This window comes from Daphnia magna, linkage group LG6 (genome assembly GCF_020631705.1).
Source record: "Daphnia magna isolate NIES linkage group LG6, ASM2063170v1.1, whole genome shotgun sequence".
NCBI lineage: Eukaryota > Metazoa > Arthropoda > Branchiopoda > Diplostraca > Daphniidae > Daphnia > Daphnia magna.
In genome coordinates, this window is record NC_059187.1 from 6,798,082 (window position 1) to 6,823,503 (window position 25,422).

Genomic DNA, 25,422 nt, shown 5'->3' on the forward strand with positions numbered 1-25,422 from the left:
TGACCCATCAGCTATTTTTCAGGTAGGTAGGTCGGTGCGGTTTAACGTGTCTAGGGTAATCCCTCTATCACAGTACACAAAATTAAAATAGCTTTATAGGTAACAATATTAGGTTTAAATAAAAAATTTTACAGAAATGGATAGCCGATGATGGGGGCTATCTAGTATCTACTTCCGTAAACTTTTTACTTAAAAAATACCTAACCGAGTAGTAAACCGATTGGATATTTTTGTCGGTGTGGTTTGACGGATCGTGAACTAAATGAATTATAATCGGTAAACCATAAGCTCTATATTTGAAAAATTACAGGAATGGATAGCTCTTGATTAGATCAATCTATTTGTGTAAAATTATCGCATTAAAAAATTTTAATAGAGTAGTAAACCGAGTTGCAACTGAATGCGTAAGGCAAGTTGCGCTAGTATAGCGAATTGAGCTGCCTATCTCTTGCTGCAAATTGAGGCCAGGGACCTGAACCCTAACAGGAGTTGTCGTCATGTTTTGCCTGACAGCGTTCAGGCCCCTGAACGAGATGGAGTTGTGCCAAACGTAGTAGTGAGGCGATGTTGCCGTCATTAAAGTGTAGTATTTACTAAATTGTTCGCTTAGCATGAATACAATTATAATGTAGAAAGTATGTTGGGTAGCTGTGTGGTAGAGCACTGAATTAGTATGCTAGATGTCATAGGTTCAAATTTTACATTTTCATTAAATTTCAAATTTTTTTTTCATGAACTGGTTTATATGAAGTAAATATTTAAATAATCGAAATTGTGCTATGGTTTTCCTTTTTTGTTTATTGTTGTTATTTTATATTTAGTACTTGTGGCGCACCAGCGCCAAAGGAAAAGAGAAGCGGCACCGTGGCAGCGAAGCAGACGAAAAAAGGCATTTGCCGGCGACATTCTTAAAAGTGTAGTCCTGTCTTTTTCGCTGAACAACAAAAAAATAGAAACTCTTTTTCCATATTCAATCCAAAGTCGTCCTGTGTCTTATTTTCTTTCCGTGAAACAATATTGCGGATTTCCCCCATCCGTCACATTGGTGCCGAAACCCATTTGACGAACAATTCAGGTGACAAGTGGAAACAGAAGAAAATCTCTCAAGGTTTTTCGAACAAATCGAAAAACATATTCCCGTCAATTACGTGAGTCAAGCAAACATTCACTGGCCAGTTCGGATAGTTGACACTTTTCCCCAATTTCATTGATTCGTATACTCGCCGGCTGTTACACGAAAGAACTACGCCACCAAACAAAAATTACGCTATCGTATAAGACGAACTCCCAATACTGCTTCATACTCGCTAATTTTCCAGCATGGCCGTTGAGGGCCAAGATCATATGGTCGACGCTCAGGCCCTGTTTGCCACGCGGACGACAGCAAAGCGCAAACACACCAACACCGTAAAGCGAGCTTGAACTTTAATAGGAGACGCCGCGTCTCGCGCCGACCTCGACGACTTTATGCCAACGCTAACTGATGCCTTCAACGAGCTCGTCGATATACACGAGCGTTTCGTGGCCGCTGCTAACCTTGACACTGAAGAACTGGAGGCCGCCCAAGCGTACTTGCAAAGGATCCAGCAGCTGCATAACACTTGCGTCGAAGCACTCAATCGCGTCCGTCAAGTGAGGGTTGGTCGTCAGGGATGGAATGTATCCAACAGCGACCATGAACCTAATCGTTCTAATCCACACGACGACCAAACGGAATCGCTCAGCAATACCATTCAGCCTTACGATTCGTCAGGTGCTATTCAACAGCCTGGACAGCAAGATAACACCAGTCATCTAAACGTACCTGATGAAAAATTTGACGCTACTGCTCAATTAACGGCAGCGAAAAGACGAAAGCTCGATCTCGAGTTCTTGTTGGTTCAGAAAAAAGTTCAGCAAGAACGAGAAGTCAAAGATTTGGTGACAAAAAACGAACGTGAACAAGAGGATCTTATGATGCGAATCCGTCGCGAATCGCAACTTCTTGCGGGCCTCGGAGCTGTAGCGTTCGAAGATTACCACTTAACTTCGTCTCCATTGCAAACTTATCAGAACAATCTTCCTAAGGCATTCGTGCCAACAAACCCCAACATCGGCGATATGAGTCATCAAGTTCCTGTTACGCCGCGTCATCATTCATCCTATCGCGAACCAAGGCTAGTAGTAGCTAAGTTTGACGGCGATCCCCGTAGATGGCCGAAATATGCGGCTGGTATTAAAGCCACTCTAGCCGACACAGACTTCACGGAGTCAGTGAAACTGCTTTCGTTCCAAGAAACTTTGCTAGAGAGTATCCAACGAAGAATGGCGAATATCTTCACTGGCGGCTATTCGTTCGAATCAGCGTGGGCTCAGCTCCAAAGCAAATACGGCGACCCAGCCTTGATTATTCAAGCGCATAATCAGTACCTCCTACAGCTTCTACCTTTCAAGAACGATGACTTTGATTCCCTTTTTCACATGGCAACTGCCGTGCATGACGCATTTTCGAGCGTAGGCCCTGAACACATCGATTTGTTAACTTACTCCACGGTAGTTGGCTCCCTCCACGTCAAGCTACCGATGAATCTTCAAACTGATTGGGGCAAGTATGCCTACGAGTTGAGACGAGTTCCATCACTAAAGGATTTTGACAGCTGGATCGACGCAATTGTTGGTGCGGAAGAGCTTCATGGTGCCAAACTATCTTCGACGGGCAATGCAAACGCAGAAAAACCACCCGCTCCCGGTTCGACAAATAGAAACAACAGCAATCAAAATCAATCGGGCAGCAGCAACTATAACAACCGCAACCCAACTATCCTTGCACAATCGTTATTGGATGTAGCAGTCTTCCCAGAGTGTCCTGCCTGCAAGAAGAATCCAGGCCACAGGCTCGAGATGTGTAACGTTTTCAAACGAATGATTGTCAACGCTCGCGCCGCATTATGCGCCTCCAACAACCGCTGCTTAAAATGTCTAATTCACGGCCATTACACCCGAAAATGCAGAAGACAAAACGCTGGTTGCAAAGAATGTGGTGGGCCCCACTATTCGTTATTACATGGAGCTGATCGGCAGTTTCCGGAATCATCAACCAATAAAGGTAACAAGCCTCACGTATTTCTCGTTAAATCCATAGATAGCGGTGTACGGCCAGTTTTATTGGCTATTGTTAAACTGTTGGTTGAATCATTTGACTCAGTTCGCACAACCTATGCTGTCCTTGATCCGGGTAGCGAAGCAACCCTCGTAATACGCAACTTGGCAAACTCGCTAAATCTGAAAGGTCCGCCTTTGCTCGTTCGCTTCGGTTCGTTCTACGACTCGCTTTTAATCAAATCCAATGTAGTGACGTTCAAACTTAGCTCACTGGATGGGAAACAAACCTTGGAGGTGTCCAACGTCTTAGTCGTCCCAAAAATTACTCTGTCCCGGCGTAAAATTGATTGGCCCAGTATCAAAACTAATTGGGAACACTTGTCCGGCCTCGAACTTCCTAGTATCGATTCGTCCAAAGTCGAAGTTTTAATCGGAATGGATTTTCCATCCGCTCATCAAACGCTCCGAGTCGCCTTACCGATCAAAGGTGAAGATGGCCGTACAGCGCACCAGACTTGCTTCGGTTGGGACGTCGTTGGCAAAATACCTTGATGTCTCGTTACCGGCCCTAGTAAGAAGCGAAGCGTTAATTTAGGTTACGTACAACCCCACTCATCGGCTTTCGAAGCTTCGGGAAACTCGCCATGCAAAAACTCACCCGAGCCTCCAGCTGCTAACTCCATTTCCGACGAAGACGATCAAATGCTAGCCATCATCAATCGGTCTATGACGCGCTTAAAATGTGGTTACCAGATCGAGCTGCCAGTAAAACCGAACCACCCGTTAATTCCCAACAACAGAAGCCAAGCTCTTTCGCGTTTCTACGGACTTGAACGTCGCCTTCTTGACCCGAATATGCGCGGCCTCGCCAAACAATACGAAAAAAAGATAGATAATCTCATCGCTTCCGGCACTGTAGTCCTTGTGGATCGGTCAGAAATCGACAAACCGGCGGGTTTTATTTGGCATTTACCGCATTTCTTCGTCGTAAACAACAACAAACCGGATAAAGGGATTCGATTCGTTTTCGACTGCGCCGCTCGTTACAAGGGAGTATCTCTCAACTGTTTTCTATTGCATGGACCCCCATCTATTCCTTATCTGGTTGGTATCCTACTTCGAGCGCGCCAGCATTCCGTCGCCCTTTCGGCCGATATTACTTCATTTTACCATCGTATCGGTGTTGACAAAAAGCATCAGCCACTTCAACGCTTCGTTTTCCGCAAATTTGGCAGCAATTCTCCGATCCTCACGTACCAGTTCACGACGTTAGTATTTGGTGAAATTAGTCATCATCTGCCTCCGTTCAAACCTTGCAACGCGCAGCGAACGACAACGTCCGTTTTCCCCACGTTGCCACCAGATTAAAGGACAATTTTTACTCCGATAACTTTTGTGACTCTTTCGAAACTAAGGAGGAGGCTTTAAATTTTGCGAAAGATGTGACGGAATCTCTCGCGTCTGGTGGTTTCGCGTTAACCGGTTTCGCTTAATCTTCCTTGCGAGTTATCAACAGTATACCAGCGCATCTTAGATCGACACCAATAGCGGATCTTAACCCGAACGCCTCGCCGGTTGACTTTATTTTTGGCATGGAGTGGCATCTCATCGACGACTCTTACAGAATCAGGGTAAAGCAAATGCCCGAAGTATCTACAAAGCGGGAATTGCTATCAGCCATTTCCTTGACTTTCGACCCTCTCGGTATTTGCCTTCCAGTGAGGTCAGGAGCGAGGCTCCTGTTTTAACATATCCATCGATTAGAGCGCGAGAAGAAAATGCCTCGTGGCTGGGACCACCCATTGCCTGAAGAAGTTCTGGCAAAGTGGAAAGAATGGACGAAAGGACTGAACAAACTGTCTCTTATGTATGTCAGCCGCTGCTTCCACCCGACCGAATTTCCTCTCGACAAATCAGTGTTTACGCTAATTATTTTTGCAGACGCCTCATCAGTAGCATACGGAGCCGTCGCTTATCTTCGCGTGAAGTACGGAAACAGAATGCACGTCAGTTTTATTATGGCAAAGGGCCGCCTCGCGCCTCTCACCCCTATTACGATTCCGCGACTCGAGCTAAAAGCCGCCGTCCTGGCCGTTCAAATCTCAGCAATTATCAAGAAGGAGCTTCGGCTCATCGGAGCTTCGGCGGAGTTTTATTCGGACTCAGAAATAGTGCTACATCAGTTGCGCACCAGCCGCCCTCGTCAAACAGCGTTCGTCACGGCAAGAAGAAATGAAATTCTTGCACACTCGTCGGCAGACCAATGGCATTATGTCTGCAGCGAAGACAATCCCGCGGACGCTTGCACACGGGGCGTTGTTCCAAAAGATTTTGGGCCAGGCTGTCAATGGATCACCGGACCTAGGTTTTTGTCGGATCTAGCGTTCGTCCCAGTAGCGTTCCATCCGCCTTCCGTTTTGGATGATGAGGAGACGGAGCAAGTCGTTTGTGTCGGTCAGCTAAGCGTGGTACAACCATCTCGTCACCCGTCATTTCTCGTAGTATCTAAACTAATTGCTCAAAGTACCCAGCTCAACATCTTGAAACGTCATGTCGCCCAAGCGTTACGGACTGATCCGGATTCCGTCAAGGAACCAACCGCCGATGAGCTTGCTAATGCCTTTCACCTCTGCCTAGCCATCTCGCAATAAGAGGCATTTTCGCGCGAGACCGTTGCTCTGGCAAAGGGCGACTCGATTCCCAGGAATTCGATCCTGAAGCGAGTGGGGCCATACATCGACCCCGTCGACGGTTTATTGATGGTGGACGGGTGGCTTCAACACGCAGAGCTCCCTGCTCGTACTCGTCACCCAATCATCATAGCAGCAGACCACCACCTCTCCAAACTCATAATCGAAGATTGTCATTTTTTGAGTCCACCATTCTGGCGTGGAACATACGCTGAGTGTTGTGAGGCAAAATTTTTATCTTCTCCAGGGACGAAGAGCGATCCGTCGAACCCTTGGAAAGTGTGTGAAATGTAGAGTCCTTCATGCGCTGCCACAGGCTCTTCGAATGGCCAGTCTACCGAAAGAACGCCTCCAAGCATTTACCCGCGTATTTACTAACATCGGCTTGGATTGTTTTGGTCCCTTTCAGGTCGTCGTCTGTCGGCGAACTGTTAAAAGATATGGTTTGCTAATAACCTGCCTCTCCACTAGGGCCGTGTACCTAGAGGTACTAGACACAATGGATGCTGACTTTTTTATAATGGCACTGCGCCGCTTCATCTCCCTCCGCGGTCACCCTAAAGTGATATTCAGCGATAATGGCACAAACATCGTCGCTGGAGAAAAGGAGCTGCGAGAAGGAATCAACAACCTAAACTCTGTTCGGGTTACAACCGAGATGATTGACCGAGGGATCGATTGGCGGTTTTCACCACCGTCAGCACCATCGTTTGGTGGCATTTAAAGAGAGACTAATTAGTTCAAGCAAGAAGGCCATGAAGGCCATTCTGGAAAATCAATCCGTCACCGACGAAGTTCTGCGGACAGTTTTCGCAGAAGTCGCGTCCTTGTTGAACTCCCGCCCTCTAACGAACGTTTTGACCGACCCGGCAGAACCAGAGCCTCTCACTCCCTTTCACTTTATCTTGGGCTGTGCAAACCCTCACCAGGCCCCTGACTCTGAAAGCGCCTTTGACGGACTCTCAAGAAGAAAATGGAAGCAGGCGCAATTCATTACCGACCAGTTTTGGAAACGCTGGATGCGTGAGTACCTGCCCAGCTTGATTGAAAGGAAGAAGTGGGACAAATCGGTCCGACCGCTCCGTGTCGGCGACAACGTCTTGATAATGGACGAAAACACTCGAAGAGGAGAGTGGCTTACTGGACAGATAACAAAAGTCTTTCCTAGTAGCGATAACGTTATAAGGTAGGCTGCCGTCAAAACCGCTCGATCCGTACTAATCCGCCCCGTTCTTAAATTATGCTACATTTCAGGTCCTCGCCCGCAGGATTGATTCCGCCGGCCAGCCGGACTGTGGCACACCAGCGCCAAAGGAAAAGAGAAGCGGCACCGTGGCAGCGAAGCAGACGAAAAAGGCACTTGCCGGCGACATTCTTAAAAGTGTAGTCCTGTCTTTTTCGCTGAGCAACAAAAAATAGAAACTCTTTTTCCATATTCAATCCAAAGTCGTCCTGTGTCTTATTTTCTTTCCGTGAAACAATATTGCGGATTTCCCCCATCCGTCACAGTACTATTTATATTTGGTATAGTATAGCATATAGTATGTATATTTAATATTCTACTATACTTTAGTGTAGTATTTACTAAATTGTTGTTTTAACCTGAATACAATTATAAAAAACAAGTATGTTGGTTAGCTTTGTGATAGAGCACTGGATTAGTATGCTGGATGTCATAGGTTCAAATCTTACGTTTTCATTAAATTTTAAATTTTTTTTTCATGAACTAGTTTATATGAAGTAAATATTTAAATAATCGACATTGTGCTATGGTTTTCCTTTATTGTTTATTGTTGTTTTATTATATTTAGTACTATTTATGTTTAGTATAGTATAGTATATAGTATGTATATTTAATATTCTACTATACTTTAGTATACTACAAACTATACATTGTAGTATATGTACTTTACTATACTAAACTGCACAAAAAAACCAGTACTAATATGAATTTAAATATACATATGTAGTAAATGAGGTAGCTTAGTGGTAAAGCACTGGACTGCTGTGAGAGAGACCATAGGTTCAAATCTTACATTATCGTTTTTATCATTCATCAATTTTTATTTAAATTAAGAAAATTCAATAATTGAGTAATTGAGTTTTCATTTGGTGGTGTATACGTTCATAATAACAGTCTGGTTTCAAGTATGGATATCAACGGATCTATTTTTCTGACCTCGTCAAGTGAATTTATCAAAAGTTACAGTGAAATGTTGGAAAACTTTATGGATGTGAGGAAAGTGGATGTGTAGAATATATATACGAACAATTTTCTACCCCGTGGGACTGCCATCTAGCGATTTACAATTTTTGGCATGGAGGAAAACTACACACCCGCAAGATGCTCTCCCATCGGGCGGAAAAAAACATGATGACTCAAACGCCCAGTCATTTGGTTGTTAGACTTGATGGTGTGTGGTATATAATTTTTAATACGGATAACTTATATTGGTAAATATTTTATTTTGACTATACTTAATATACCCACCCAAATTTCCTGTTTTCTTCGCTTTGCTTGGCCTTTGTCCCGCTTAGTTTCTTTAGTAGTATAATTAAAGGTTTAGTTCATTAAGTTTAAATTAAGTTAAGTTAGTTAAGTTAAATTATTAAGTATACTGTATAGACTTTAGTACATAGACATATAGTATAATAGATATACTTATATTGCCGATTTATGACGGATCCTCCTCTTCATCCTCCAGTACAGATATATTTAACAAAACAACCTAGGGGTCAATCCAAGCCGACCGATGTAACCAAACGAAAGCTAGTGAAAAACTGGATAACAAACTTGTATTTAAATTTATCAAAAAATAAAATAATAGGGACAAAAATTGAAAAATAAAAAAACACCGATAAAAAATGCTCTACGGCAAAATGAAAAAAAAAACGTTTTTCATTTTGCGATAACTTAGAAACTACTGGGAAAAACACAATAAAATTTTGAAAATCAGTGTTTTATAACTATATGAATCCACTGTCCAAATTTAAACAAAATCCGTGACTTACCCGCGCCCAAGATCTGACGGATCGGCGTGGATTGACCCCTAGAAGAAATATTACATGTCCATTTTCTCGAAAATCTTGGGATTTGAACCATCAAATCCCGGGTTACTATTCGGTACCATACCACTGTCCCACCACTACATGTTCATGCAGTGGGAAGTTGGGACAAGATGAAGTTCAATATATCGATACGTATCGATACGAGATGCAAATGGAAAATATTGAAAACAAAGAAAATCAAAAATAAAACCCATCTTCGGATTTGAACCCTAAATGTACATGTTTCCAGTCGCAGATCTAACCAATGCTCCAGAATTTTGCAAAACAACACATAATATTAATAAACAGTTCTGTTTCAATTTTAAAATTTTATCTTCGAATCTTCAAAACATTATTTAAGTATGACATTCGCAAATTTATTAATAGATGTTTTCATTGCTTTTATTTAGTATAGACCAGTTTCGGATGCTGCGTTGCAAAATTTAAAAAAATCCAGGGGGGTTTCGATTGCAGGGGGAGATAGGAAAAAAGGGGGTTTTTGATTTATTTACCCTAATACTTTTCCAATTCAGAAAATGTTCTAGAATACTACACTTTAAGACATTCTGCGTCTTCTCCAGTCATTTAAAATAATTAATCATCCCTAGTTTATCCATGAAAATTATTTCAAGTAAAAGGCTAGGGATGCTGTTTAGTATTTTTTGCGTTTCTAGTGTCAAGAAAATATGTAAACATGGGTGATTCAAATGTTAGCAATCTAATACCTCAAACAATAAATCTAATTAAACTGTCCGACTACGCGTATGACGATCTATTTTAGGAAGGAACGTTTCTAACAATTTGATCGATGTCTGTCACATTTGGTCTGGGAAAAGGTATGGACAATCGATGTTTACTTTTACCAATTTTTCTAAGTAGATATCCTTCTCTATCTGCACAAGTCCATTGGCGTAGTCGGACAGATTAAATAGATTTATTGTTTGAGGTATTAGATTGCTAACATTTGAATCACCCATGTTTACATATTTTCTTGACACTAGAAACGCAAAATATACTAAACAGCATCCCTAGCCTTTTACTTGAATTAATTTTCATGGATAAACTAGGGATGATTAATTATTTAAAATGACTGGAGAAGACGCAGAATGTCTTAAAGTGTAGTATTCTAGAACATTTCCTGAATTGGAAAAGTATTACTAGGGTAAATAAATCAAAAACCTCCTTTTTTCCTATCTCCCCCTGCAACCGAAACCCCCCTGAATTTTTTAAATTTTTCAACGCAGCATCCGAAAGTGGTCTATTAGTATATATTTAGTAGTATTAGTATTCTCTTCAAGAATTGAGCCCCGGACCACAAATCCACTCTCCGCTTACAAACAGATATGCCATTTTTACTAAAATTAATTTTACAAACTAAAAAAGACATGATTTTAGGTTTGTTGATAATTCCGATACGGAAAACCAAAACAAAATTCAGAAACCAAAAAAATCAAAATGTACATTCCCGGATTTGAAATACAGGAATATCCAACCACAGCCCAAGATTATACCAACTAACCATGATAATGGTAAATAATTTACAATAAGGCAGATCAAAATTTCATGAAGAATACCGATACCGATGATTCGAAATATATATTTTTCAATTGCAATATTCATTTCAAAAAAGATTTTCCTTATGTTTCCTACTGACATCTCAAAATAAGCATGTTTATGGAATCGAACATCATACTACCAGTTCACTGGGCACTACTGTACACTCGCTTCCATAAATATGTAGGCCACCGCCCGCGGGTTGTACCGCTTCAAATATACCTTTACGGAATGTTTACTTAAGCTTGTGAAAGGAAGAAAATAAACTTGAGGGATGGGTCAGCAAAACAAAGTTTTTTATTTTAGCGGAAAATTTTTTGTTACAGTGTTTTAGGCAAAGATCAATATTTCGTCCACCCCCCTTCTTCATTTATTACTTCTTGAAGTCGCCGTGGCATACTTTCTATCAGGCTTTCGATATACGTTTCATTACGCATTAACTTTTGCCATTCAGAATTTACTAGGGCGTATAACTCGTCAGCTCCATTTGCGTCGCGTGCGTGAAAAGGCAATCCCTGTTCATTTCTCGATTTGTTGAGGGCAACAACAAGATGACCCCACAAATTTTCGATGGGATTCATATCAGCTCCTTTCACGGGCCAATCGAGAGCAACAATTTCCGGGTGTTCAACTAACCATTGTCGGGTAGTGCGGGAATTATGGACAGAAGAACTAATAAAATATAAAAAAATAAAGTTATCTGCATTATGATTATTATTGTTGTTATAAATACTTGTCCTGAACAAAAACGACAGGTTCCCCATTTGGATATGCTTGGCGAATGTAAGGAAGTAGAGTTCCTTCTAAAACATTCGTTATGTATTGCGCTGAAGTTAAATTATTTTGAACGCGATACAGTGGCGTTAAGCCACCCAACCACACACCACCCCACACGCTTACAGTTGTTCGTCCGCTTCTTTTTATAGAATAGATATTCTTTTTGTTGAATCTCTCATTCTGATGTCGCCGAACGCGGATCTGACCGTGTGCTGCCGATGACCACGATTTTTCATCAGTAAAAAGAACCCACCTCCAAAATTCCACGGGATAGTCAACGTAGCGCCTAGCAAAATGTAGTCTTCCGGCTCTATGTTCCGGAGTTAGAATGTCTTTTATTGCGGCGATTCTAGATTGTAAACCCGATTCATTCAATCGTCTTGAAATAGATTGAATCGATAAGAAATTTATGCCGGCTTTAGCCGCGACGTCAGAAGAATTATCAAAATTATTTATAGTGGCTATAAATGAAATGGTAATTATTAATAAAATTTAGTAAAAAATTAAAATTATTCATTAAGACGATCATACACCTGAACATGCCAACAAAAAATCTTCATTTTCGGAAGTCAATCTTGGAGCCCCTTCATCATTAGCATAAACCTTCAGATTTCTGTCTTCGTTATATCTTTTGATCCACAATTCCACTGATTTTCGATGAATTTGTAATCTACGCGCGATTGTGCGCTGCCCTATGCCGTTTTTATGAAGTCTAATTATTTCAATACGAATTGCATCAGTCAATCTGTAAGATTCACGGTGAAATTCTTCATGCGGACCAAAAACTCGCCCACCTACTCTTGCCATTTTTAACACAGTGTAGCTTTTCATATTTGTAAGAAAAATTTTAAGGAAAAAAAGCCTTGAAATAATAGCTTTTTTGGTTTTCATACTCATCCCATCATTATTTTGGTTTCATATGTAACCCCTTCCTACTCTATTGTCGAATATACCATAAAGGCGCGCATAAAGGTATTTTTGAAGCGGTACAACCCGCGGGCGGTGGCCTACATATTTATGGAAGCGAGTGTACCACAGAGCCAGTCTCTACAAAAAACCATGCGGTAAACTACGAAAGACATGAATTGAGGTTTATCGATACATTCCGATACACGCAAAAAAAAAAAAGAAAAAGAACAAAAAAACCAATAGTAAAAATTACTCCGTGTGAATAGTGTAAAACCCCTACTTACTTCATCTTTAAGTAAATAGCTTTTACTCGATTAAGGGAAGCTGCGGACTTCGTTCGATGGTATATTCCCGTAAAATGTTAACATGATTCAAACAAGTCGATAAATGTCTCAAACGATTGGAGGCATACATACAGGCCGTAGCCGTATAGCCAGCGTCAAGCACAACAAAGACACAAATAAGACAAGTTTAAACGGGGAACGAGCAAGCCAGTAGCAGGTCGAATAAACGACCTGACACTTATCTCGCGAAGGAGTGAATCAACACTAGACTGGGTGAACAGCCCAGCGTTGACTAACGAAGAATTACAATTGATGGGGTTTTATACGACAAACAAAGTCAACGCGATCACCAACGTAAGGTGAGCGTAATGAAAGGATGGAAAGGAAAATGACTTGTTTCCAGGAATGAGAGGGAGGATATTTTTCCAAGAAAGAGTGAGCTGATGCATTCCTTACAATAGAACCTACTACTTTCAACGTTACAATTCGCAATCACAGATTATACCAACCACCCAGATCGACTGTGTTATACTTGGTTATAGAATATAAAAGCGAAGAAAATTATCTATACCGATATTTAAGAAATAATTAGATCGAAAGATTGGGGTTTCTCTGAAGAAAAACTCTATGGAAAAATTAAATTACTTTATCAAAAGAACATTTAGTATATGTATACATTCTACTGCGAGACTAGAACACCGGACAAAGAATGACAGATTTACAGAGCTCAGAAGCGCTAGACCGTCCCATTGAGCTAAACGGATATTGCAATAAAAACAATCCAAACGTACCATTCAAACCTTCTACGATACCGATACATCGATACATCGACGATACGCCAATACTCCGATACGATATATCTAGTATCTATAGAATTTCGATGTATCCCCAACACTAGTTGTCGCCTTGTTGGTCTGGAATTTAAAGAAGAGACCACCTATTCTCAGCTAGTGTCACTAGCCCGTGTTCAACCATGGACTACTCTAACTAAAGAACGGGACTCTTTCGCTATCTCACCTTGTTAAAGGGTGTCGGGTGGGCTATTTTCATGAAAAAAATGAAAAATACACCATTAAATGCAGCTTTAAAAGGCGATTGTAACCATCAAATTTTTTCTTTATAAAACATATTATTTAAGAAGATATTGCGATTTAAATTTTGGTAGGAGGGGGAATTGGGAGGGGCGGCAGTGCCATATATCAACCAAAAATCGCAAGTTCTTGCTGATTGACAACTGAACTCGAATTGTCGGGTGCCATCTATCAACTGAAATCGCATGATCTTGCTGACTGACAACTGAACTAGAAATCGTAGAAAGAAAACAAGCAATGAGTTAGGATTTTTGGCTCCCAGATGGCACCGGGGACATTCCACGCCAAAAAAACCAATCGATGGCGCGTCAAAATTTAGATTTTGATAAAAATTGGAGTGTGTATTGGAAAAAACACCAACAATTTATTGTCCAATTTTTGGATTTTTCTTTTAATTAGTTTAAGAGTTATTGCGATGTAAAAATCGCATTTTTTCATTTTGCCGTGAAGGCAGAAAAAATTTTTATTTTTCTTTTCTCTTATTCTTGCCTCTATTTTTCACTCGATTGTGATTTTAAAAATGTCAATCGATTCCTTATTACTTTCTTTATATAGTTCATAAAATAATTTTATTTTTAATAAAAAATTAAATGTATAGTTAAAAGAATGAAAAAAAATTTCTCCCAACTTCAAAATTCTGTATCACAGAATGCTTGTCGATTGAGAAACTTTAATTTTAACCACATGAAAGAAGAACTTTCATTTATCATTATATAAAAAAACCACGTGACCTTTTTTCTTTATAGTTGATAATTAATTCAATCTATAAAGGGCTCTTTTTGCATTTCAAGACATTTTTTGGGCCCTGAGCATTCTCCCCCCATGAACGTCGGCCATTTTGGGAGGGGAGCGATTCCCCCTTTCATATCGTAAAAACGACCTTGAGACAAGCGTTCATGGGGGGAGAATGCTCAGGGCTAAAAAATATGTCTTTAAATGCAAAAAGAGCCCTTTATAGATTGAATTAATTATCAACTATAAAGAAAAAAGGTCACGTGGTTTTTTTATATAATGATAAATGAAAGTTCTTCTTTCATCTGGTTAAAATTAAAGTTTCTCAATCGACAAGCATTCTGTGATACAGAATTTTGAAGTTGGAAGAAATTTTTTTTCATTCTTTTAACTATACATTTAATTTTTTATTAAAAAGAAAATTATTTTATGAACTATATAAAGAAAGTAATAAGGAATCGATTGATATTTTTAAAATCACAATCCAGTGAAAAATAGAGGCAAGAATAAGAAAAAAAAAATAATATTTTTTTCTGCCTTCACGGCAAAATGAAAAAATTCGATTTTTACATCACAATAACTCTTAAACTAATTAAATGAAAAATCCAAAAATTGGACAATAAATCGTTTATGTATTTTCCAATACACACTCCAATTTTTATCAAAATCTAAATTTTGACGCGCCATCGATTGGTTTTTTTGGCGTGGAATGTCCCACCGGCGGCCCACCCAATTTCCCGATTTTCTGGTACAAAATAATTAATATGTCTTTAAGGGTTAATTTTCAATATAGGGACATATGGTAAGTGAATAATTATTTTTTAAAACTGAATTAAATAAAAAATAAAAAAAAATTACATGGGTTACATAGGAAATGTCGAAGAGTCCCGTCCTTTAGTTAGAGTAGTCCATGGTTCAACAAGGTCTCTGAGCAAGGCCTACTTATTGCTTAAGGCCTGTAAACTCAAATACCTCCGATGGCGGGTAGGCATTCCCTAGTAAGAGCCAATCAGACAAAAAAACAAGGGTTACGACGACACCATCTGGCGCTCGCAATTATAGCCTCGTTGAAAAAAAACCCCCAAAAAACTTGAACACTTGTAATAGTTACATGAAAACGACAAAGATAAAACAAAAGGAAATTAAGTTTTTGAAATGAAAAGTTTGCTAGTTTGACAGCAATAGGGCTGTTCGACATCTTTTTTGACATTTGTTGCCATCGCGGCAACGCAGCAATCGATGGTAGATTTCGTCTGCTATTACTGTATTTTTTTATTGTGCGAAATGTGAATAAATTTGAAGGTTACAGTCGAACAATTAGTGTTTAGTGTCTTTATTTTCTTTTTCTTTTTTTTTATTATTATAAAAATATGTCGGTAACCAACTATGCAAGTGGACTGCAAAGTGATGCGAAAACTCGCTATTTAGATAAGTTAAGACTGATAAATTCTGAGTGTCCCTACTCAATTCCTAATACAATGTGGAAAAACGGATTGGATTGTTGCCCAATTGTTCCCAAAATAACCCCCCCCCCCCCAGACATATTCATCTATTTGGAGGCATCAAAAAGTTACCAAAACCACATGGAGGCACTTGGTGCATAAAAGGGGCTTTCTTTTGAATCAGAGCAGGCTGTGAGAGATGGCTGGGTAAGAGAGTTTATGGCAATTGTTCTGGCAACCCAAGTCGTATTGCTGAAGGCCAAGGTATATTTACGTTAAACTACATTCCCATTAAAATATTTAATTATAATCCATTCATTCTAAGGTCTCACCTTCTCAAGCATTAAGTGAGAGCCCACACAAGCCATGGGCAGCAGTTTCCAAACAACTATGCTCGGTTATTTGCGAACATTGTACGTGTGCTGCTGGGTGAGCTAAATTTACCGTGTTAAGCAGAAATGATCATGTTCTTACTTAAATTTAACCTCTTTTTTTAGATTGGGAGAAGTGTGTAACCATGTTGCTGGCCTCCTTCAAGTTTGCATGGTGTCGTCACAAATAAACGAACAAATAAGCTGCACTGAGCAGCTGTGCACTTGGTCGGGAACTTATTCCAAGCCGGTAATAAATTTCAACGCAGGGAATATAATAATGAATAGTTAATTACTGTTTTTTAACAATTAGGATGTATTCAAAAAAATAACAGACATGGGTGCCGTATGCATGGAGAAATTGCCAAAAATTAATGTTCCATCTAAAGAGGACATCACATTGCTTCTATCGAAACTTGAAGAGATGCCGGGTAAACCGACAGGAATTTTATTGGTTACCGATAACTCAAAAAATTTCATCCATCCAGCGTTAACAATAACCTTGCCGAAACCAATTGGCTCAATGTTTAAGATGGATCTTATGGGATGCTCGTTGACACAGCTAGTGGAAAAAAGTAATGAGCTTTACAGCCAAATTTCAATATCGTTTGAGCAACGAGAAGCTATTTCATCATTAACACTGAATCAAAGTGATAGTAAAAATTGGTTTCGGTACACAGCATATCGAATAACAGCTTCGAAATTCAAGTGTGTGCTAAAAACAAGTATTGAGAAACCATCCATTTCTTTAATAAAAGAAATTTGCTACCTAGAAGCTTTTAAATTTACAAGTGAAGCGACAAGGTTAGTCTCGTAAAATTGTAGTCTTATTTGTTATAGACCTGACTAACTATCGTAAATTTGTTTTTATAGTTGGGGCTTGAAAAAAGAGTCAGTAGCCTTGGAGGCATTTGAAGAAAACTTGAACCATATCAATGAACATCCTGGATTTACTCTCTCAAGAGCAGGTGCACTCATTTCAACTGCATTCCCATTCCTTGCTGCATCACCCGATGCTATATTTAGTTGTCCGTGTCATGGCAGCGGAGTTATCGAAATAAAGTGCCCGTTCAAATTTAAGAACGGATTGATAAGCACAGCAGCCAAAACTAAAGGTTTTCCTTTGATTTACAACGAAGAGACCAGAATGTACTCAATGGACCAAGATCATGCATACTACTTTCAAGTTCAGCTCCAGCTTTGCTTTTTTTGTGGTTTATACCGCTTTGGATCTGGTTTATGATACCGTTCCCTATGACGCAGATCTACTGTCGGCGTCAATCCCTCAAGCAAAGAAATTTTTCCTCGAAGTCATAATGCCGGAAGTTCTAGGGGGATACTTCTACTTAAAGTCAACCATGCGAACAGAAGTACCTCACAACAACATTGTAAATCAATACCTACCGTGTTACTGCCAAAAAGAATTACCTGGAAGTTCAAAAACCGTGTTTTGTGCGGACGAAATCTGCAAGAGGAAGAAATTTCACGAATTATGCATAAAATCGTAACTGAATGCACCGAAAAGGATTACAAAGCTTTGGAAATGTGATACTTGCAGGAAAATTAATCGTGCCGCTGCTCCAAAAACAAGGAGACATACCTTACTTCTTGTTCCTGATACCAATCCGGTGCAGAGAAATGTTCTTTCAAATGTTACCAATGTTTATAACTAAGATGTGATAAATGGAATGAAAAGTTCCCTGGTAAAAAAAGATAAGAAATGTATTAAACCAAGATTACAAAGATTGTTACACCACAGATCATATTCGTATGAATTAACACTTTGTATTTTTTGTTGGATTCATTCAAACGTTTGGGTAACATTACTAACTGAGGGAACCAATGAAGAACATGAATTGTAAATCAAGCAACATATACCATTACAATCTTATCAATTAATGCGGAGTTATCATCTTTACAAACTGCAAGAGTTGAACGATGAATAGGACCTTGCAGAATACTGAATCTTTGTTTGGTTGCACCTATAACTCTCTCTACATGTACTATTATCCTTGCAAGTCCTCTCGAATCCTCAACTTCTTTGTTTGACAGCTGTGTTTGTTTACCAAGAAAAGAAGGAATCGCAAGAGTTGCATTTTGTAAGGCAAATGTTTCATGAATAGTGAATCCACGATCAGCCATGACCAAATCCCCATATATTAAGTTTTCCAAGAATCCAGAGTCTTCAACTATGTACTTGTCACTACAACGCCCTCCATATCCCTTTGAAATAAACGATACAGTTCCTTGTGGTGTGACTCCAATCAAGTACGGTGTTGTGCGATTTGTATGACGAGTAAGTAGATGCCCTCTCCTTGATTTTAATTGGACGTTGACAAAAAATCTCGAAGCAATCTATAATGCAAACGCAATTACAAAATTAATCTCTAAAAATTAGTGGCATTGTACACCTAACATTTTCTCTTGAAGGCCATGAAATTAATGCTGGAACGTAACACACATACATAGTGTGAACCCAAAAAACGTTACCCACATATACGTTTCCGTGGGCGACGCGGAAGATCCGGGTTCTAGACTTGGATGAAATAACTGTTTACAAAATTATTGCGTTCATGAAAAAATGTAATTGTTTACGAATTAAATAATCATTAATCGTATATAAATACTTTTTTCAAAATTTTAAATATTATATATCTCATCAAAATTTTATATAATTATATTCATCAGTTAGATTTGCTCTGAATACTTTTAACCCAAACAAGCTTTGAACGCGGAACTCCCGCGTAGCCGACGGAAACGTATCCAATAAGCCACTAGCAATAAAGTAATAGATAGCTAGCATACTGATAAATATAATTTGGTGTTTCCATACGCTACCCAATTACCCGACCCGATAATGACAATAAAGAGTAATGGAAAGACTCTATGATTTGATTTGATTTAATTAAGGGGATGGATGCTGTGCTGCTGTTGCAGCAACTGGTCTTCTGTACAACGAAGACCTTCCGCACCGGCGTACGCAGTCGCACAAATTGGTTTCCAAAAGAAAAAATTTTTTAGGCAAGTTGGGGAGGGGGGGAGAGATGGGGATTTTCACTCAGGCCTGGTGTTTGATGCCCGAGCATCTGGCGCTGTGTGATGAAATCATAGTTTGTAGGTGGCGGTGGCGTTGGCTCTGCCGCACTGACTAAACGTGGATCAGTCGTGATGTTTGGCTGGTGGCGATTTGACTGTGATGCTCGTTGACTGTGGTGTTCGGATTTTGCTGAGACTCCTTCTTGTGACTTGGTAGTGTAGGCGTTCACTAGGTTAATATATTGATATTTTGCTTTATAGGCAGTTTGTTTGTGTGGTTGTTGCGACCAGGATGTTGTTGTGCTGTTGTTTCCTGAGGTGTTTTTGCTGTTTCGTGCTGGGCTACCTTACTGCTATATGACTGTGGTGTTTCTTCCAGTGGTGGCGAACTTAAATATTTTTTTTTCTTCGTTTCTAGTTACTGTATTTTGTGTCCCACAGGTTGTTGTCAGCCGTGACTGTTGCTTCGATTATCTCCCCTTATGATGCTGGCAGTATATAGTTGTAAGTGTTACATTGTCGAGAACTGACTACTTTTTTTTTTTTCAGATGACGAAATCCAACGTTGATGATTTTTCTCTGTCACTCTGGTACTAAATGGCGTGTTTAGCCACTTTGGAGAGCGAGTTAGACGCTTGGGTAGAGCCATATCTTGGTAAGTTGCGATTATTTTTCAGATTATTTTTTTTTTCTTTTTATTTTTTTTATTTACAAAAGGGAGTGAAGTTAGCCCTTATCAGTATCTGACGTGCTAAACTATGTTGACGATGCCTGTTTGGCTTAGGAACTTTGCAACCACGTTCTGTAGTTTGAATTGGGTCGATGGGTCCACAGTAGGGTTGAGGCCTATTATTGTGTCTACGTTGACGGGTAAATTGTTTCCGTCCATGAATTGGCGCAGGGTGTGCCTGTGGGCTTCATGTTTCGGGCACGCTACTAGGACGTGCTGGATGTTCTCAATTGCTTCACACCCGTTCCGGCAGCTAGGATCGGCCTCCTGGTCGATTCGGTGGGTGAAGGAATTCAAGTAGTTGTGTTCGGATCTTAACCTGTGGAGGCATACAGCGACCTTCCGATTGTTGTGTTGGTGCCACTTTATGGTACCCAGCCTGGTTCTCATTCGTATGCAGCTCTTTTGGCACGAGCGTAGACTCTGGAGGAAGCTCGCGGCCCAATTGGATTTGATCGTAGATATAATTTCGCTTGGAGATAGTCGGTTGGTGTTTTCGTTGCTGTTTTGATTGCCACATTCTTCTGAAGCTAGTTTGTACACTTTCTCGTTTTCATCTATCCCCGTATGGCTCGGGATCCAAATTAGTGTCGTCCGTGTACCGCTGGATTTGAGGCTCGCGATCAGTTCGCGGGTACTTGTGACTGCTTCGTTATCAGATAACGAGGATGATGCTACTGTTTGCATTGCTGAGCTCGAGTCACAGAACACTATTACTTCAGGAGGATAGTCGTCGAGGTTATATATGTGCTTGAGCGCTTACAGTATGCCGTTCGGTTCTGCCGTGAACATACTAGACCCTACGGTTAGGGTCCACGCCTTTTCAAAACCTAAGGACGGTATATATACCGCGCATGTTGTTTTGTCGGGGTCAGCTGATTTTGCACCGTCTGTGTAGACCCTGATCGTGGAAGGTGGAATTTGTTGGTTGAGGGCTGAGAAAAGAGTCGTCGTCCGTGTTCTACACGCCGTTGCCTGTTTTTTGGTTAAGGGGAACCAAGCGGTTCTGCACAGAGGAAGTCGGCTAGGTGACGGGTATTGGTATTCTGATGGTAGCGCTGATTGGGGGAAGAAAAGTTTGATCCCTAGCCCTTTTATTGCTTCGTATTCTTTTATTAAGCCGGGGGTGCTTCTAGTCTTCCAAACCGTTTCGGAAGTGACGAGTTGCATAGCCAGTTCGTACATGGGGTTGCGGGTCTTGTGGCTCATTTTTACCAGGTACTTGCTTGTTAACCATCTGGTTCTCCACAGAAAGGGTTCTGTGCCTGTTTCGGCGTACAGGATTTCCACCGGTGTGGATTGTCTCGAGCCAAGGATCGTCCTAAGGATAGAGCGGCCAATCACATCTAGCTTCGCCAAGTTAGACTTGCTAGAGCTACCGTAAGCATTTGTACAGCATGATGAGCGTTTGGATTGCTTGGCCTGGTTTCGCTTTGGACATTAAGACTCTATTTTGTATTGCAAAAATTGTTCTACTTAGCCGGGGGGTAGGGGAGTCTACCGATAAACAGTCTACACTTTTTCCAGACATTTAATACTTAGGGCAAAAAATAGCTGTCTGGACTGATATTACCCAAACCCCCTTATAATGATTTTGCGCCAAAACCACCCTACGTCTCCTTAAAAAGGTAAACTATTAATTTTTTCTACCCACAGATGGCTTTTTCAAAATAAATCGGTGTTCACCTTTTTGTGCAGGATACTGTACATCATCCATAGTTTCTCATAGCTATCAATACCAGTATAAAATCCTACAGCATTAGGTACATTCTTAATGGTCTCCTCAACTGTTGGTCGCTGTTCTAACGATTTTTCTAGCAACGCAATTCTATTGTTTGAAGTACTTAATTTACAATTGAGTTCTAAAATACTATTATTAGCATGCACAAGTTGGTCTTCAACAACGCTTAACTTTTCTTTTAAAATGTTAAGCTGCTCAATTAAATCTATCAATTGATTTACAGGATTGATTTCAGATGAATCATTAGAAGCGAACTCTGGATCAGTAACGGGTTCACAGCAATTGTTTAACACAGCTGGAAGTTAAAAACGATAATTAAAAATTAGTATTTCATTTGCTTTAGTACTACAATTTTTGTATGATACTTACGTGATGTTTCTAATAGAGGACATGCTGAGATATTTTGTTCGGCGTCAATTGAGGGTTCATCATGCATTTCCATTGGCGATTCAGCAGATGAAGAAACAGTAATCAACGTTATGGGTGAATTACAGTCACTTCCCACAGTATCTTCAGGTAATAAAACATCCATCAATGCAATGGGTGGATGCTCAGCGCTGTTTTAATTTGCTTGAACTACTTGGTCACCAACTATAATATAAATAAGTTTAAGACGTGAAAACAAGGACAATGAATCTATCTTATATATGGCAATGAACAATGATGCAATACCTAAATGTAGTTTTGGCTTTTTAAATCCCAAATTGATAGACGGTGCCCAATCAACATGTTTGTGGTTGAATTGACCACTTGGCTTTCCTACAGAAATGTATCAAATTGTCTTATGGTCACTAGTGGTAATAATTTAAATAAGATTACCTGTTACAAAATGAAGTGAACACACATACAGGTTTTTTTGGATATCGTTGATAAAATTTATGTTCATCCTCTCCAACCACAACTCTCTTCTTTCCCTGTCCTTCGGCAGACTGAATAATTAGATAGTTCCGCTTTTTCTGTTGCAACAATTCGACATTTACACATTCTGTAATTGCTATACATTCTCTTGATGTGAAATCACAATTCGTGTCGAAGCAGACGAAATCTACCATCGATTGCTGCATTGCCGCGATGGCAACAAATGTCAAAAAAGATGTCAAACAGCCCTATATGGCAATTGAGTTGTAAAAAAAAAGTAGTATGTTAAAAAAATATAAGTTTTATTATCATGTTAACGAAAAATTTTCTTCTTGATCTTGTAGTTAATTGAATTAATCATTTACGTAAAAAATTATAAACGGAATTAACATTTTCACTTAGAGATAAAATAAACTCACATTGATAACATTACATAAAATAGACTTGAACCGACATACTCATATCCATAAATATCTAGAGTCCTTAACCACCATCCCATGCGAATTTGATTGTAATGGTGAAATGTAACGATGAAAATATTACTTAGTGGACACAAATTTTTTTCAAAGAGGTGATTTTTTACACTTACTGAAATTCTTTAACTAAAAGTTAAAGATTCTAAGATACTGTCGCGGGTGAAAAGAGAGATTGGTTATCTCTTCGCAGAGATGAGTCATCCACTCCTTGGACAACTCTGCGATCGTGGCGAAGAAATTATCGGGAGAAGTCCGCTCTATGAAAGATACGCAGATACGCAGTCCGGAAGGGGAGTAATTCACGCGACGGTTAAAACGCTGCCCCGAATCTGCGTTAGATGAGACTCCATTGGGTGAACTCCCGGAGCTGGGCTCCGTTAGAGGAGTTCCCTTGTTTCCCTAGAGGTCTTCAGACGCTTCTCCAACTTTTGGTAATGGTTATCCCCTTTTTGTTCGAGTAAAACCATTGTTTAGATTTAAGTCATCACTTTTTGTATTCATTTGTGCTTGTTTAAATACAACCAGTGGGACAATTGGTATAGACGCAGCTCTTTACCCGTAAGTAACGAATTATTGCTGAAGAGTTATAATTTTTGAGACGCAGCTCGTTGCCCATAAGTAGCAAATTTGTGCTGCAGTGTGGCAATTGTTGAAGACGCAGCTCGTTGCCGGGGTGATCGGGCGGTCAGGGCGGCTGCAGAGACGTTAAGACGGGGTGCAGGTAATATGGGGTGATCTCAGGTCGAGGAGATCAGGGCGGCTACAGGGACGTCAGATGGGAGTACGGCAACAACGGGAATCTTTCTGTCGGAGTGATCGGGGCGGCCACAAAAATGTAGAGAACTAACACGTTTGGGTATCGACACAGTTTATTCTTTCTTAGTACGACAATACGACATACACCCACGCACGCTATGTTTGCTACTGAATGACTAACTCGAACATCTAAAAAACGGTGGGTTTTATACCACACTCAAGATGCGGACGCTATAAGGTTAGCGTGGGCAATAAAGATGAAGGAATGTGCCACTAGTTCGCGGGACATGTGAACTGGTGTTAAAGAAGGAACACAATCACTGATAAGACTGGGTGACATCGACACCTCGGTCAAGCGGAAGATAACCATAAAAGAGATAGCGAGGGAAAGGAGGTCAAGGGTGGGGGAAAAATATGAAAGAAGTACAAACATTTAACTAAATGCAGTTAACTAAATTCTAATCAAGTATAAAAACGTACAGATATATACAAATTAAATGCAGCAACTTAACTATAGCAGGAGTCCTTACACTATATACTACGTATAATATATATTAATAACTTAACGTTATCCGTAAAAATATAAATATGGAATAGACAAATTTTACAGAAATGGATAGCCCTCAAGACGTATCCATTTCTGTTAAATTATCGCTTTAAAAGGATATAATTGAGTAGTAAACCGATTGGTTATTTTTTCTATAGGTCGGTGTGGTTTGACGGGTCTCAGGGAATTTCCTGCCCGTTTGTATCCGTCCTGTTTTGTATTGCAGAAATTGTTCTACTTAGCCGTACTTAGCCGTTTCTTGTAGTTCGACCTTCATGAAACCCGTATAAAAACTTTTGTTCTATAGAAAGTAGAGAGAGTCACTTTTCACAATTCAGTTCCTAAAGAGTTGTTCCCCAATTTTTTGTGCTACTGAAATATACTTTACTAGAAACGACAATGAAAAAGTAAGTTAAAATATTAATAACTTACATTTTCATTGTCGTTTCTAGTAAAGTAAGTTAAAATATTAATAACTTACATTTTCATTGTATCAATTGTGTCATCGAACTACAAGAAAATTAAGTTGAAACGTTTGAAGGGTAAATCAGTCTGTAAAACGTCTAAGGAAGAAATTACATAGAAAAGAGGGGCGTATAGAAAATTAATGTTACGTAAGAATAAAGGGTAGGAAAAATAATGAAAATAATAAAGAATAAATTGTTTTGGTTCTTTACAATACTGTACTCTGCCAAAAGTATTGTTGCCAGAGATTCCCAACTAGTTTTCGGTCACATTCAAGAAGTGGAATTGTAGGGGATTTTTATTTAAATGTGTTTCTCTTCTGTCAACGCCTCTGAATTTTCATCCAGTCTTCAGCGTGGAATTATATGTTGGCGTATGTTGGCGTATCTGGAAAAGCTAAAATAAATATCCAAATGTCCTTACTTTCACAAAATGTGCAAATTAATCCCACTTTGTTGATTATGAGGGGGATATTCCTATTAGAAGTACAGCTCTGCTAAGTTTGTACGTACAGTAGGTGCCAAAAGTATCCGAACACTTCGCGTTTTCAAACCATTTTATCATGGGTTCAAATGACGGAGCGCGCTTAGCGCGATTGAGAAAAAAAGGGTTAAAAAATCCATTTAAGTCAATGAAAATAATTTTGTGTCCTAATAATAGATAAAGGTATCTAAACAAATGTTTACAATTTTTTTATGACTTGTAGCTGCTAGCCGGCATATTAGTGCACAAGTATCCGAACGCGAGTTTTCCGCCTTGCTTCCTTATGGCACTACGTGTCTTCTTTATTATTTTTAAAAATATACCAAATATAATACTATCAAAGGCTAACTA

At 39.7% G+C, this 25,422-nt stretch overlaps 5 protein-coding genes and 1 pseudogene across 7 annotated transcripts; 3 read left to right on the forward strand and 3 right to left on the reverse strand.

Annotated features, from left to right (window-relative positions):
- Positions 1–825: 825 nt before the first annotated feature.
- Positions 826–7,262, forward strand: LOC116926671. Its single transcript, XM_032933600.2, has 2 exons — positions 826–6,957; positions 7,026–7,262. Exon 1 carries the CDS (start codon positions 1,468–1,470, stop codon positions 3,631–3,633), a length of 2,166 nt encoding a protein of 721 aa, XP_032789491.2. The 5' UTR covers positions 826–1,467; the 3' UTR covers positions 3,634–6,957; positions 7,026–7,262.
- Positions 6,527–7,158, forward strand: LOC123466248. The gene is made up of 2 exons (XM_045175577.1): positions 6,527–6,957; positions 7,026–7,158. The coding sequence occupies exons 1-2, from the start codon at positions 6,527–6,529 to the stop codon at positions 7,156–7,158; spliced, it is 564 nt and encodes a 187-aa protein (XP_045031512.1).
- Positions 7,263–15,440: 8,178 nt separating the features above from the next.
- Positions 15,441–17,244, forward strand: LOC116926910. Of its 2 annotated transcripts, none has more exons than XM_032933836.2 (5): positions 15,441–15,872; positions 15,934–16,037; positions 16,106–16,229; positions 16,293–16,783; positions 16,853–17,244. In XM_032933836.2, the coding sequence occupies exons 1-5, from the start codon at positions 15,828–15,830 to the stop codon at positions 17,220–17,222; spliced, it is 1,134 nt and encodes a 377-aa protein (XP_032789727.2). In that variant the 5' UTR covers positions 15,441–15,827; the 3' UTR covers positions 17,223–17,244. The 2 variants fall into 2 exon arrangements, with proteins under 2 accessions (XP_032789727.2, XP_032789728.2); XM_032933837.2 differs by having other exon boundaries at positions 15,934–16,021.
- A 455-nt stretch (positions 17,245–17,699) lies between these two features.
- On the reverse strand, positions 17,700–18,774 carry LOC116934566. Its single transcript, XM_045174983.1, has 3 exons — positions 18,396–18,774; positions 18,252–18,334; positions 17,700–18,202 (listed from the first exon to the last, which is right to left on the reverse strand). The coding sequence occupies exons 1-3, from the start codon at positions 18,412–18,414 to the stop codon at positions 17,843–17,845; spliced, it is 462 nt and encodes a 153-aa protein (XP_045030918.1). The 5' UTR covers positions 18,415–18,774; the 3' UTR covers positions 17,700–17,842.
- A 992-nt stretch (positions 18,775–19,766) lies between these two features.
- Positions 19,767–20,969, reverse strand: LOC123473937 (annotated as a pseudogene).
- Positions 20,970–21,193: 224 nt separating this feature from the next.
- Positions 21,194–22,937, reverse strand: LOC116925038. Of its 2 annotated transcripts, XR_006647986.1 has the most exons (4): positions 22,306–22,937; positions 22,159–22,245; positions 21,856–22,077; positions 21,194–21,781 (listed from the first exon to the last, which is right to left on the reverse strand). XR_006647986.1 is itself a non-coding variant. In XM_045174982.1 (2 exons), the coding sequence occupies exons 1-2, from the start codon at positions 22,016–22,018 to the stop codon at positions 21,411–21,413; spliced, it is 534 nt and encodes a 177-aa protein (XP_045030917.1). In that variant the 5' UTR covers positions 22,019–22,937; the 3' UTR covers positions 21,194–21,410. The 2 variants fall into 2 exon arrangements, 1 of the variants encoding a protein (XP_045030917.1); XM_045174982.1 differs by having other exon boundaries at positions 21,856–22,937.
- Positions 22,938–25,422: the final 2,485 nt, after the last annotated feature.